The sequence below is a fragment of the Salvelinus alpinus genome, chromosome 2, assembly GCF_045679555.1.
Source record: "Salvelinus alpinus chromosome 2, SLU_Salpinus.1, whole genome shotgun sequence".
NCBI lineage: Eukaryota > Metazoa > Chordata > Actinopteri > Salmoniformes > Salmonidae > Salvelinus > Salvelinus alpinus.
This window is the reverse complement of record NC_092087.1, coordinates 76,655,037-76,668,719: the sequence shown is the minus strand read 5'-3', so window position 1 is coordinate 76,668,719 and position 13,683 is coordinate 76,655,037. Positions and strand designations below refer to the sequence as shown.

General features: G+C 42.5%; 1 protein-coding gene across 1 annotated transcript; it reads right to left on the bottom strand.

Moving 5' to 3' along the window:
* Window positions 1-950: 950 nt before the first annotated feature.
* On the bottom strand, window positions 951-8,001 carry LOC139567780 (uncharacterized). Its single transcript, XM_071389269.1, has 6 exons — window positions 7,903-8,001; window positions 6,562-6,663; window positions 4,723-4,818; window positions 4,121-4,409; window positions 3,739-3,847; window positions 951-3,610 (listed from the first exon to the last, which is right to left on the bottom strand). The coding sequence occupies exons 2-6, from the start codon at window positions 6,627-6,629 to the stop codon at window positions 2,592-2,594; spliced, it is 1,581 nt and encodes a 526-aa protein (XP_071245370.1). The 5' UTR covers window positions 6,630-6,663; window positions 7,903-8,001; the 3' UTR covers window positions 951-2,591.
* Between the last annotated feature and the right edge of the window lie 5,682 nt (window positions 8,002-13,683).

The window sequence follows — 13,683 nt, the reverse complement described above, 5'->3', positions numbered from 1 at the left end:
GATCCAGTCTTACCCAGCAGAACAATCCTCATGTCAAGTCTCCCCTTACCTGCAGACACACAGGACATGTAATGAGTAAAATTTATAGAATATATAGAAATCTTGTACCCCAACCCCAAGTCCAGGAATCCTGGACACGCTGCTCCTCCTTACCAAGCTGCTTGGTCCGTTGTTGGTGGGAAGTTCTGTCACGGCTGTTGAAAGGAGAGGACCAAGGTGCAGCGTTGTGAGCGTACATTTTCTTTTATTTAATCAAAAATGAAGCCAGACAAAACAATAAACACTACAAAAACAAACCGTGAAGCTCAAAGGCAAAGTGTCCTAAACAACGTCAACTTCCCACAAACACAGGTGGAAAAAAGAGCTACCTAAGTATGGTTCTCAATCAGAAACAACGATAGACAGCTGCCTCTGATTGAGAACCACACCCGGTCAAACACAAAGAAAACATAGAAATAAAGAAACTAGAATGCCCACCCTAGTCACACCCTGGCCTAACCAAAATAGAGAATAAAAACCTCTCTATGGCCAGGGTGTGACAGGTTGACCTTAAAATGAGGGGCAGACGTAAATTAATCACTAATCACATGAAATAAATCATCTTTAGAAATGACTTTGTCAAAGCAACAAAATAACTAGGTCTTTACAATGATGGTGAAACTTAGAAGAATGTTGGGAATAAGTGGGTTAAAATCTTTCTAGAAGTGACACAGGGGGAGGGACATGTCAAAATGTTAAGTTTTGGCACTTCAGTAAGGCGTTATTTATATATTTTTTAAATCGATTTATTGAATTCTCCATTTAATCTATATTAAAGGGCACTTTATTTAATATAACAGGCTTTTCTAATCCAATATTGGTTCACAATTTCTACTTATGGTGGTTGGGGTTCGTTCCTTGTTCCTTGTCAATCATTGGCTCATTGGTGAAATTAGCATTCAGACAATATCTTTACGTAAATCAATCATTAATTTATTAATGCAATTGCAGACAGAAGTTGACAACAGGAACATAGCACGCATGTCTCCGAGTAAGTTCTGCAAAATAGAAAAGGTCCCAAGTTGCTTTTATCATGCTTGTAGTCAACCCCCTGTGATTTAACTGCCTACGTCATTAACTTCTACTCATGAGACCAAAACCATGCCTACACAGCTATGTAAACAAGACGTTTAGTGTTATCTAAAAGCTTAGCAGTAAATGTCCAAGTTGATTTATAGTGGAATGTCTGACGGGTCTCCTATCTCTTACACTCCCCTGCAGAGTTATGTCTTCACAGTCACACATTTCTCAGACTGTTTCTTCATAAGAGGCAGAGAGACTAGAAAAGTACTGTGGAACAATATTAAACCTCATGTGTATATATATTGTTAATCTGTAGTCTAGGACCCTATAAATGTAAAGAGGGTGGGGTCTTATAACCCCTCCCCTTCTATTAATACAACATAAGCATAATCAATTATTATAATACATCAAACATTTAGTACAGCCCCCATCTCGGTGAACCTCTAACCAGATATCAAAGGGACGCAAAAGGCACTTTTATTGTGAAACGACCCAGTAACTAGCAGGCCTCTGGCACTGAGCAGTTCCCGGTAGTAGTTTAGCCAACTGCTCTTCCCTGATGTGGTACAAAATGCATCATTTATATTTTACATTGATGTTCTGACATTGGTTTTATTGAAGGACATTTAAACTGGGTCCAGCACTTCATGAGACACAGCTACAGTATAGTGAATTTCCAGGCCACATTAATATAACTTTGAAAATACTGCTACAAACAAACCCAACACAGCTATATGATGATTCAACTGTATTCCTTGACCGTTTTGACATTTATATTGCATAATACATGACACCGCATTATTTGTTCACCCATTGGAGAAAGTGCAGGTATCTTATATTTCTCTAAACACCAGGTTATAATGGGAGATATGTTCTTAAAGAATATAAAAAAACACTTCTAACAATTAATCAATGAAAGTATTGATCAACAATTAATAAATGTACTTATTTATCATTTTCATCTTCAACTTGTTTTGTTTTCAGAGGTCACCCTGCTTTACAGAGGTCACCCTGCTTTACAGAGGTCACCCTGCTTTAGAGAGATCACCCTGCTTTACAGAGGTCACCCTGCTTTACAGAGGTCACCCTGCTTTACAATAAGAGATGATGAATGAAGAGACTCACTAATGTTCAGGTGATGATTGAAGAGACTCACTAATGTTCAGGTGATGAATGAAGAAACTCACTAATGTTCAGATGATGATTGTGAATATGAAATTAAGAGACTACCTAATATTCCGGCAAAGATTGTGAATGTCAAATGAAGAGACTCCCTAATGTTCAGATGATGAATGAAGACTCCCTAATGTTCAGATGATTGTGAATACCAAATGAAGAGACTCCCTAATGTTCAGATGATTGTGAATACCAAATGAAGAGACTCCCTAATGTTCAGATGATTGTGAATACCAAATTAAGAGACTCCCTAATGTTCAGATGATTGTGAATACCAAATGAAGAGACTCCCTAATGTTCAGATGATTGTGAATACCAAATTAAGAGACTCCCTAATATTCAGTTTCGTATCATTAAAGGACAATTAGTATGATCATTGTGATCACTGTTACTCCTACATACATTTCTGAGCCTGAGACTTTCAATGCCAGATTATCAATGACCATCCTCCCTTCATCTTCCCCCTCACAGACTTTTCTCTCTTCAGTCTCCCTCTTTTTCTCCTCCTCCTCTCTTATCGTTGCTATGGCTGCATCCCTCTTTTTCTCCTCCTCCTCTCTTATCGTTGCTATGGCTGCATCCCTCTTTTTCTCCTCCTTCTCTCTTATCGTTGCTATGGCTGCATCCCTCTTTTTCTCCTCCTCCTCTCTTATCGTTGCTATGGCTGCATCCCTCTTTTTCTCCTCCTCCTCTCTTATCGTTGCTATGGCTGCATCCCTCTTTCTAACCTCCTGTTCCAGTATCTTTCTCAGAGCCTCCTCCCTCCTCCTGCTCTCCTCGTCCCTCCGGGTCAAGATGTTTGTCACATGATAGTATCCCCTATTCTCATTCAATAATCCGTCTATCTTCTCCAGCAGCTCTGTGACCTGAGTGAGGTCATTCTTTTCTTTGTTATTGAAGACGTGATGTCTACCACCACACATACTGAGAAGCTTTAGGGAATCACCGTTGTCCATTAGATACTCCTCCACTGGTTTCCCTTCTAGCTGGTCTCCACCAGTGAACAGCACAATGGTGTATTTAAGGGCCTCCTCCGCAAAGTTCTCGTTCATCCATTTGACAGTTTTCTTCTCCTCTTCTGTGCACCAATTGCACAACCTGATCACCAGCAGGAACACGTGAGGTGTTGAGATGTTGATGCATTGAGCTACTTTACCTGCAACGTCCTCAGATGGCAACACATCTGGGGTGTTAATCATAGTTATGTTATTTCGGCCCACAACAGCATCTTGTTCCTCACACTGTGGCCCATACGAAGGTGAAGCCTCCACTTTAAAGGCCTCTCTTCCCAGGATGGTGTTTCCTGATGCTCTCTTCTCTGATCCAGTCTTCCCCAGCAGAACAATCCGTTGCTGAAATCCCACCTCAGACCCTGCAGAGATGCAGGACATTTAAAATCGGTTAAAAAAGGTTAAACAGTTAAAAGAGGTTAAATTGAATAAGTGAATAACATTAATACTGGAACAAAATGAGAAATAAAGAAAAAATGAGTAAACTCACCATGGACAGTGACACACAAGTCTGCATAACATACAAGTCCTACCAGGGCAAGTACCAGTATGAGAATCCCCAGAAGACTGACGAAGAAGGCTGTTTTCCATGAGCAGACCTACGAAGGAGAGTCATGTAACTACATCATTTATATACTGTAGGTCACTATTAGAATTGCAGATTTTTGGTAACTTTTCCCGAATTCACAGGTTTTCCAGTAATCTCAGTTGGAGGATTCCTGGAATCAGGAGGGAATAAGCAGGAAATCCAGAATCCTAATTTCTGGAAAACCAGGGAATTTAAGGAAAGTTACCATCATTTTGCAACCCTAGTCAATACCTTTCTTGACAATTTATATCAGACATTTCACTGGAGAAGAAGGAAACTCTACCTGAGTCACAGTTTGTTCTGTTTCAACATAAGTTTGATGGACGTGATCATCTACATTTGGAATGGTTTTCCTTCCTTCAGTGGCCTCCACCAATGTGTGTTTCATCAGTCCTGGGGCCTGGTAGTGGTCTCTAACATGGTTCTCACAGAAAGTAGCCTTGCAATCCTGGCAGAACTTCACAGCTTCGTCACTGCGCTGTACACATATGGTACAGTCCAGTCTGGTACGATGTACTATTCTGCTATCCTGCATCTGGCCTAAAGCAGGCAGAGGGTCCTCAACAGTAGGGCTGTAGAAAGGTTCAAGTTGAACGAAGCCACCTGTTACATGCACGTTTATAACACATGCATGTCCATAGCGAAGGATCAACAGCATTACGTTTTACATTGTACATTTAAGTGACTCACAGGAGCAATTAGGGTCAAGTGCCTTGCTCAAGGGCACATTGACAGATTGGTTGCTGGATTCGAACCAGCAACCTTTCGGTTACTGGCCCAAAGACACTTTTACATTATAAGAAATCAATAAATAGCTCAGGCTAGGATTCCTCATAACACCAAAACAAAGGTGTATATCTGGTTTACATTATGGGCATACTGTACCTCTGATTTATATGAAGACCAGATCCATATAAATCAATCTCACTGTCTGCTGAGCCGACTGTATACAACAAGTACTCTGTCTCCGCCTGCTGGCTCCTAGCAACAACAGACAGAAAGAGAAGACCAGGGTCTGAAATGTTTGTCAAAAGAGGATGTAAATCTAAAAAGTCATTTTTTCCCCCAGGAGAGTAGAAGTTTGCAGCTTGGTTTGTGAGCCATCTGTTATTAAAGTGAACAAAAAGAGACTAATGTTTTACAGTGCATTCCAAAAGTATTCCAGATCCCTTGACTTTTCCCACAGTTTGTTACGTTTCTGGCTTTTTCTAAAATATTTTTTTTCCAATCTGCACACAACACCCCATAATGACAAAGCAAAAATTGTTTTTTAGAAATGTTTGCAAAATTATTAAAAATTAAAAACAGAAATACCTTATTTACATAAGTATTCAGACCCTTTGCTTTGAGGCTTTAAATTGAGCTCAGGGGCATACTGTTTCCATTGATCATCCTTGAGATATTTCTACAACTTGATTGGAGTCCACCTGTGGTAAATTCAATTGATTGGACATGATTTAGAAAGGCACACACCTGTCTATATAAGGTCCTACAGTTGACAGTGCATGTCAGAGCAAAAACCAAGCCATGAGGTCGAAGGAATTGTCCATAGAGCTCCGAGACAGGATTGTGTCGAGGCACAGATCTGGGGATGGGTACCAAAACATTTCAGCAGCATCGAAGGTCCCCAAAAACACAGTGGCCTCAATCATTCTTAAATGGAAGAAGTTTGGAACCACCAAGACTCTTCCTAGAGCTGGCCACCTGGCCAAACTGAGCAATCGGGGGAGAAAGGTCAGGAAGGTCACCAAGAACCCGATGGTCACTCTGACAGAGTTCCAGAGTTACTCTGTGGAGATGGGAGAACCTTCCAGAAGGACAACCATCTCTGCAGCACTCCATCAATCAGGTCTTTATGGTAGAGTGGCCAGACGGAAGTCACTCCTCAGTAAAAGGCACATGAAGGCCCGCTTGGAGTTTGCCAAAAGGTACCTAAAGGATTCTTAGACCATGAGAAACAAGATTCTCTTGTCTGATGAAACCAATATTGAACTCTTTGGCCTGAATGCCAAGTGTCACTTCTGGAGGAGACCTGGCACCATCCCTATGGTGAAGCATGGTGGTGGCATGTTTTTCAGCGACGGGGACTGGGAGACTAGTCAGAATCGAGGGAAAGATTAACAGGGCAAAGTACAGAGAGATCCTTGATGAAAACCTTCTCCAGAGCACTCAGGACCTCAGACTGGGGCAAAGGTTCACCTTCCAACAGGACAACAACACTAAGCACACAGCCAAGACAATGCAGGAGTGGCTTCGGGACAAGTCTCTGAATGTCCTTGAGTGGCCCAGCCAGAGCCCGAACTTGAACCCGATCGAACATCTCTGGAGACCTGAAAATAGCTGTGCAGCGACGCTACACATCCAACCAGACAGAGTTTGAGAGGATCTGCAGAGAAGAATGGGAGAAACTCCCCAAAGCAGGTGTGCCAAGCTTGTAGCGTCATACCCAAGAAGATTCAAGGCTGTAATCGCTGCCAAAGGTGCTTCAACAAAGTACTGAGTAAAGGGTCTGAATACTTATGTAAATGTGATATCAGTTTTTTATTTGTAATAACCTGTTTTTGCTTTGTCATTATGGGTATTTTGTGTATATTGATGAGGGGGGAAAACTATTTAATCCATTTTAGAAAAAGGCTCTAACGTAATAAAATGTGGAAAAAGTCAAGGGATCTGAATACTTTCTGAATGCACTGTAGATAAATATTTCAGAAGACAGCATCTCACCATTTCACAGAGGTACGGATTCCACTGTTGAGCGTTATTGGTTCATACATGGACCGATCACTGTTCATGCTGTAAGGCACAGGCGTTTTGGGACTTCCTTCCCTGATTAAAAAATTATAAGATTTTCAAATACATTGAGTTAAAACTGGTCCTACTTTATTTGGACATTACTGTTCATATTTAGAATGGAATACAATCACGAAACATGTAATTTTATAGCTACAAATGTTGTTCTAAAATGTCTAGTTTTTCTCTCACATAATTTAATTGGTAACACTTCACTGACTATAGGTATTTAATAGGAAACTCCTCTTTCCTCGTTTCTCCCGAGCTCATGTTATCAGTTACTTGGGTTGGCAGCAATGTATCCGTTTCCCCTGGGACAGAACCTATATTTTCTTTATCTCTAGGCAAATCAATTGCTTGGTAATCAGGATTGGCAGGCATTTTATGATGCTATGATACAAAGTACAACAATGGGCACAAACACAAACAAGACTGAAAAGGCTCAATTAATAAAATGCGTAATCTAGGCGCAGTATGTCGCTTTTTGGGCGACGCAACCAAATTCACACAGAAATGTGAGTTGTAGATCTGTCACTCTCATTGAAAGCATGTCTGAGAAGCGATAGATGCATTCTATGTACGACCGTTTCTATGCTTCCCATTCTTAAGTTTCATTTTGGGGTCTTTTAACTTTCGGTTTTGTACAGCAGCTTCAAACAGCTCAAAAATACTATGTTTTGGGTTATTGAAAATATGTTTCACAGCATTTAATAATGGCACAATGGATAGCTTGTTTTGTCACATAAACTGAAATAAGAGAAGGACCATTAGAATTTTATCAACCAGAGCAATTTCTACATAGCTACCTATGAGAAGTTTACAGCATTTGTCAATGTTTTGTTCATACCTTTTCTAGTTTAAATACTAAGACAATTATTCTAGAGTGATTGCAATTTGATTCAACAACTTTATACAGTACAATTAGGGTGTGCTTTGGTGATAAAATGTCACTTATATTATAAAATAGATTTTACGAAGACAAATATGTTTATTCACTTTCGCTAACATATCAAAGGATTTTACTTTTTGTGGTAGTCATCTTCAAAGTTGTTTTCGCGGGTTGCAAAAAGCTAAATTAGCATGACACTAGCTGAATTCAATGTTAAAGGCTTTGAAAATAAAAAGCTTGGTATACGCTCAGTGCTGTGTTGACATTTAACAGAGCTTGTGAGAAATCTTTTAAAAAGAACAGGAATTTCGAATTAATATGAAAAGTGCATACAAAAATATGAAAATACTACATGTCACATGTCTCAAAATCGATATCAATCTTACCTCGATATTATATCCTGCTGATAAGAGAAGAAAGATGACGAGTTCAACGTGAAAGTGAGCTTCTCATGTAAAAAAAAAAAGAAAAGTCTGTCCCTCTCAAGCTTGTCTTCTTCTTCTTTAGTGTCATAGCGTTTGCACATTTTGTTTGTGAATGGGGCCAACTACTGTTCGGGAGTGTGTGTTCAATCATGTTACATTTTGTGATACAAATTAAAAAAGGAAGGAAAATAAAATATTGCACCACCAACTAACACTACACATATATATCACTATTTCATAAAAATACAAATAAAAAACACCAATCCATTCCACTACATTGACCCTATATGCTAATGCACCATGCCACCAGGCTGGGAGGACGGGACACCACCACTAAACACACCCTGTAACTCTTCTGAAGCTCCACTGAAATACTTCTCTGCAGCTGCCACCACAACATCTATTTTCTGTGATTGAGTTCCATTTCTGCGGCACAGCTGATAACCATTGCTATGAACGCTAAGAAGCCAACCTTACTGAAACATATATCACCACTCGTTGGCTTTATCCCTCTGTGCTGGCACAGATCTACTACTCACAGGGATCATCTCAGGGTCCCTCACCGTTGACCCATCCTCCTCTACTTTCTTCACTGGCCCAGTATGCCAGTGAAGAAAGTAGAGGATGCATTACTCTGACTCTGGTCACCTCCACTTGCCACTCTCGCACCGGACACTTCCGATCCCCAGAAACATAGGCAACCCTACAGTTGACACACACAACTTTATCTACTGAAACAACACAATCTTTTGTCCCATGCCCTCCTGCACACTTCCCACATCTTGGATTCTCCCTCCTACACACTGCTGCAACATGACCATAAACGTTGCACCTGAAACACTGCAGTGGATTCTGGACAAAAGCTCTAACAGGATAACTGATAGAGTATATACCAGTGGAGGCTCCTCAGAGGAGGAAGGGGAGGACCATCCTTTTAGATGAAACTATAGTAAATATATGAACATATCACCAAATAATTGCATTAAACACACTGTTTTGCAATGAAGGTGTACAGTAGTTAGTTTCCGTCCTCCTCTGGGTACATTGGCTTCAATACAAAACCTAGGAGGCTCATGGTTCTCACCCCGTTCCATAGACTTACACAGTAATTCTGACAATTTACGGAGGACATCCTCCAACCTATCAGAGCTCTTGCAGCATGAACTGACATTTTGTCCACCCAATCAAAGGATCAGAGAATGAATCTAGTACTGGAAGCATAATCTACAACTAGCTAGCACTGCAGTGCATAAAATGTGGTCAGTAGTTAACTCAAAAAGAGAGAAAGACAATAGTTGAACAGTCTTGAATAAATACATTTCTTCAAAAATGAAGGATAACCATGATAGTGAGGGAGAGAGAGAGCTAACTATATTTCATAGTATTTTTTTCCACATTCACTTACTTAGCTAGCTTAGTTTAGTCTACTCAAACACCCGGCTCAAACAGAGAGGGACGCTATGTTAGCTAGCTGGCTATGGCTATCAAACACTGGAACTCCTCAAGGTAAGCTTTTGGTTTTATACATTTATTGCCACCGGGGCCTGTCGGTGTAAATGCTAAACTGCTTGCTGACTGTACACTATACTACATGATTGTAGCGGGTTTACTAATGCATTAGTTCTGTTAGCTATGTTGACTATGACGTTAGAGAATATGGTGACAATGATGTAGGCTGTGTGTCGGTTAGCGGTTATGATTTGAAGGTTTGGCTTGGAAAGTTTTTTTTCGCCTGGTCCCAGATAGCTGATGTGTTGTGCACTGAAAGCCACAAGCGAAGGGTAAAGGTGCAAAAGGAGGAAAGTGATCCGAGAAGGAATTGTTCATGCTGTTTGTATACGGCTGCTATGAAAATGAACTGTATTTGCGTGTGATCAAGGGTGTATTCATTCCGCCGATTCTGTTGAAAAAAACAACTTAAACGGAAGCAAACAAAACGGGGATAAACATACCTGAATATGTCCAATAGAAACACTCTTTTGCAACTGATGGACTAATGATTACATCCTTGATCAGCTAGATGCAGGCAAGTGTGTGCAAGGCGTAATTGAATGTGTCACTGTCTGTCACTTCGATTACTAAAATTTATCTCGACCTGTTGTTGTAACAACCTCATGATGGGTATAGGTTATATGTGAGTGTCATGTAGTAGCCTAAACCTATAGATGTTACATTGAGTTGGGTGAGTGGAATATGAATGACAGTCATCCAATATGCTGTAATGGAAATAAGGCCATGCTCATTAAAAACATCTTAAACGGCCCCGACCGCCACTATATACTCCAACTATAATATCACTTGTTGAAGTGGGGAAGAGTTTGAATATATCCATGTGTTATACTTAATCAACATAATATACATGTTTTTATTATTACCAGTGTATCCAATTACCACAGCTTGAATAATAATCAATACGGATAGTTCATCAAAATTATATGCAATTTAGCTATTGCTTCCTTAACATGTTATACCAAATCCAACAATGCAAAGCTTCAACTACTGTGCTGACAAAGTTCAACAGACAATACTATCAGAGCTCAGGATAAGACCCAGATGCAGACAGTTTGAATCACAGAAGTTTATTTACAAAACAGGAGGCAGGCAAACGACAGGTCAAGGGCAGGCAGAGGTTGGTAATCCAGGGCAGAGTCCGTAAAGTACAGAACGGCAGGCAGAGGTTGGTAATCCAGGGCAGAGTCCGTAAAGTACAGAACGGCAGGCAGAGGTTGGTAATCCAGGGCAGAGTCAGTAAAGTACAGAACGGCAGGCAGAGGTCGGTAATCCAGGGCAGAGTCCGTAAAGTACAGAACGGCAGGCAGAGGTTGGTAATCCAGGGCAGAGTCCGTAAAGTACAGAACGGCAGGCAGAGGTTGGTAATCCAGGGCAGAGTCCGTAAAGTACAGAACGGCAGGCAGAGGTCGGTAATCCAGGGCAGAGGCCGTAAAGTACAGAACGGCAGGCAAAGGTCGGTAATCCAGGGCAGAGTCAGTAAAGTACGGAACGGCAGGCAGAGGTTGGTAATCCAGGGCAGAGTCCGTAAAGTACAGAACGGCAGGCAGAGGTCGGTAATCCAGGGCAGAGTCCGTAAAGTACAGAACGGCAGGCAGAGGTCGGTAATCCAGGGCAGAGTCCGTAAAGTACAGAACGGCAGGCAGAGGTCGGTAATCCAGGGCAGAGTCCGTAAAGTACAGAACGGCAGGCAGAGGTCGGTAATCCAGGGCAGAGTCCGTAAAGTACAGAACGGCAGGCAGAGGTCGGTAATCCAGGGCAGAGTCCGTAAAGTACAGAACGGCAGGCAGAGGTCGGTAATCCAGGGCAGAGTCCGTAAAGTACAGAACGGCAGGCAGAGGTCGGTAATCCAGGGCAGAGTCCGTAAAGTACAGAACGGCAGGCAGAGGTCGGTAATCCAGGGCAGAGTCCGTAAAGTACAGAACGGCAGGCAGAGGTCGGTAATCCAGGGCAGAGTCCGTAAAGTACAGAACGGCAGGCAGAGGTCGGTAATCCAGGGCAGAGTCCGTAAAGTACAGAACGGCAGGCAGAGGTCGGTAATCCAGGGCAGAGTCCGTAAAGTACAGAACGGCAGGCAGAGGTCGGTAATCCAGGGCAGAGTCCGTAAAGTACAGAACGGCAGGCAGAGGTCGGTAATCCAGGGCAGAGTCCGTAAAGTACAGAACGGCAGGCAGAGGTTGGTAATCCAGGGCAGAGTCCGTAAAGTACAGAACGGCAGGTAGAATGGTTAAAACCGGAAGAACTAGAAAACAGCGACTAAAGAGAACAGGAGTATGGAAAAACACGCTGGTAGGCTTGATGAGACAAGACGAACTGGCAACAGACAAACAGAAAATATTATGAAGCACAGAGAGAATAAATATATATTTTTAAATGGGTACATTTTTTGGGGAAGCCTGGCTTCCCTTGGTGTCCATGAACACACGCCACTGTTCTGTAGACACACTGGACAGGACATGTCAGTGTAATACCGTGGCCTGGGCTTGGCAGGGGTATCCTGCTCCTACTGATGCGGCTCCCGCAAACAGCAAGGACATTCTCCTGGGGTGTACTCATTACGGAAACTGTTTACCATTTGAGAACCAAATGGAAGCAAACAGAACAAAATGGGGAGGAACCTACCTGAATTTGTCCAATAGAAACTCTAGTTTGCGTTTTCCGTTTGGAGTAAACCGTTTCTCGGCGTAATGATTACACCACTGGTTCTCTGGGTGGATGTTTTGTTGATCATCTCTGCAGAGCAGTGTTAAGTCCAATAAAAGACGTGACACTCAGAATTTCCACAATCAGGACTGGGTTAATGAAGCCTACTGTGATTGACTCTTCATCTTGTAGTACATGGTCCACATCCTCACACTGGTTTTAATCCATTACACACACTCATATCATGCACAACATATCCATTGGAATTATGATAGAGAGAATGACAGAGATTTGTAAATCAAAGAACCCTTCCACAGTCATGCAAAATGGACTGCAGAATCCAGGAGGGGGGATATCAGAATAGAATCCCCTTAGGTGCCCCCTTCTCCCATCCCTGCGTAACCTGCGGGAGATAAAAGACCAGTTTAATGAATATCAGTCTTAGGTGCCCCCTTCTCCCATCCCTGCGTAACCTGCGGGAGATAAAAGACCAGTTTAATGAATGTCAGTCTTAGGTGCCCCTTTCTCCCATCCCTGCGTAACCTGCGGGAGATAAAAGACCAGTTTAATGAATGTCAGTCTTAGGTGCCCCCTTCTCCCATCCCTGCGTAACCTGCGGGAGATAAAAGACCAGTTTAATGAATGTCAGTCTTAGGTGCCCCCTTCTCCCATCCCTGCGTAACCTGCGAGAGATAAAAGACCAGTTTAATGAATGTCAGTCTTAGGTGCCCCCTTCTCCCATCCCTGCGTAACCTGCGGGAGATAAAAGACCAGTTTAATGAATGTCAGTCTTAGGTGCCCCCTTCTCCCATCCCTGCGTAACCTGCGAGAGATAAAAGACCAGTTTAATGAATGTCAGTCTTAGGTGCCCCCTTCTCCCATCCCTGCGTAACCTGCGAGAGATAAAAGACCAGTTTAATGAATGTCAGTCTTAGGTGCCCCCTTCTCCCATCCCTGCGTAACCTGCGGGAGATAAAAGACCAGTTTAATGAATGTCAGTCTTAGGTGCCCCCTTCTCCCATCCCAGCGTAACCTGCGGGAGATAAAAGACCAGTTTAATGAATGTCAGTCTTAGGTGCCCCCTTCTCCCATCCCTGCGTAACCTGCGGGAGATAAAAGACCAGTTTAATGAATGTCAGTCTTAGGTGCCCCCTTCTCCCATCCCTGCGTAACCTGCGGGAGATAAAAGACCAGTTTAATGAATGTCAGTCTTAGGTGCCCCCTTCTCCCATCCCTGCGTAACCTGCGAGAGATAAAATACCAGTTTAATGAATGTCAGTCTTAGGTGCCCCCTTCTCCCATCCCTGCGTAACCTGCGGGAGATAAAAGACCAGTTTAATGAATGTCAGTCTTAGGTGCCCCCTTCTCCCATCCCAGCGTAACCTGCGGGAGATAAAAGACCAGTTTAATGAATGTCAGTCTTAGGTGCCCCCTTCTCCCATCCCTGCGTAACCTGCGGGAGATAAAAGACCAGTTTAATGAATGTCAGTCTTAGGTGCCCCCTTCTCCCATCCCTGCGTAACCTGCGGGAGATAAAAGACCAGTTTAATGAATGTCAGTCTTAGGTGCCCCCTTCTCCCATCCCTGCGT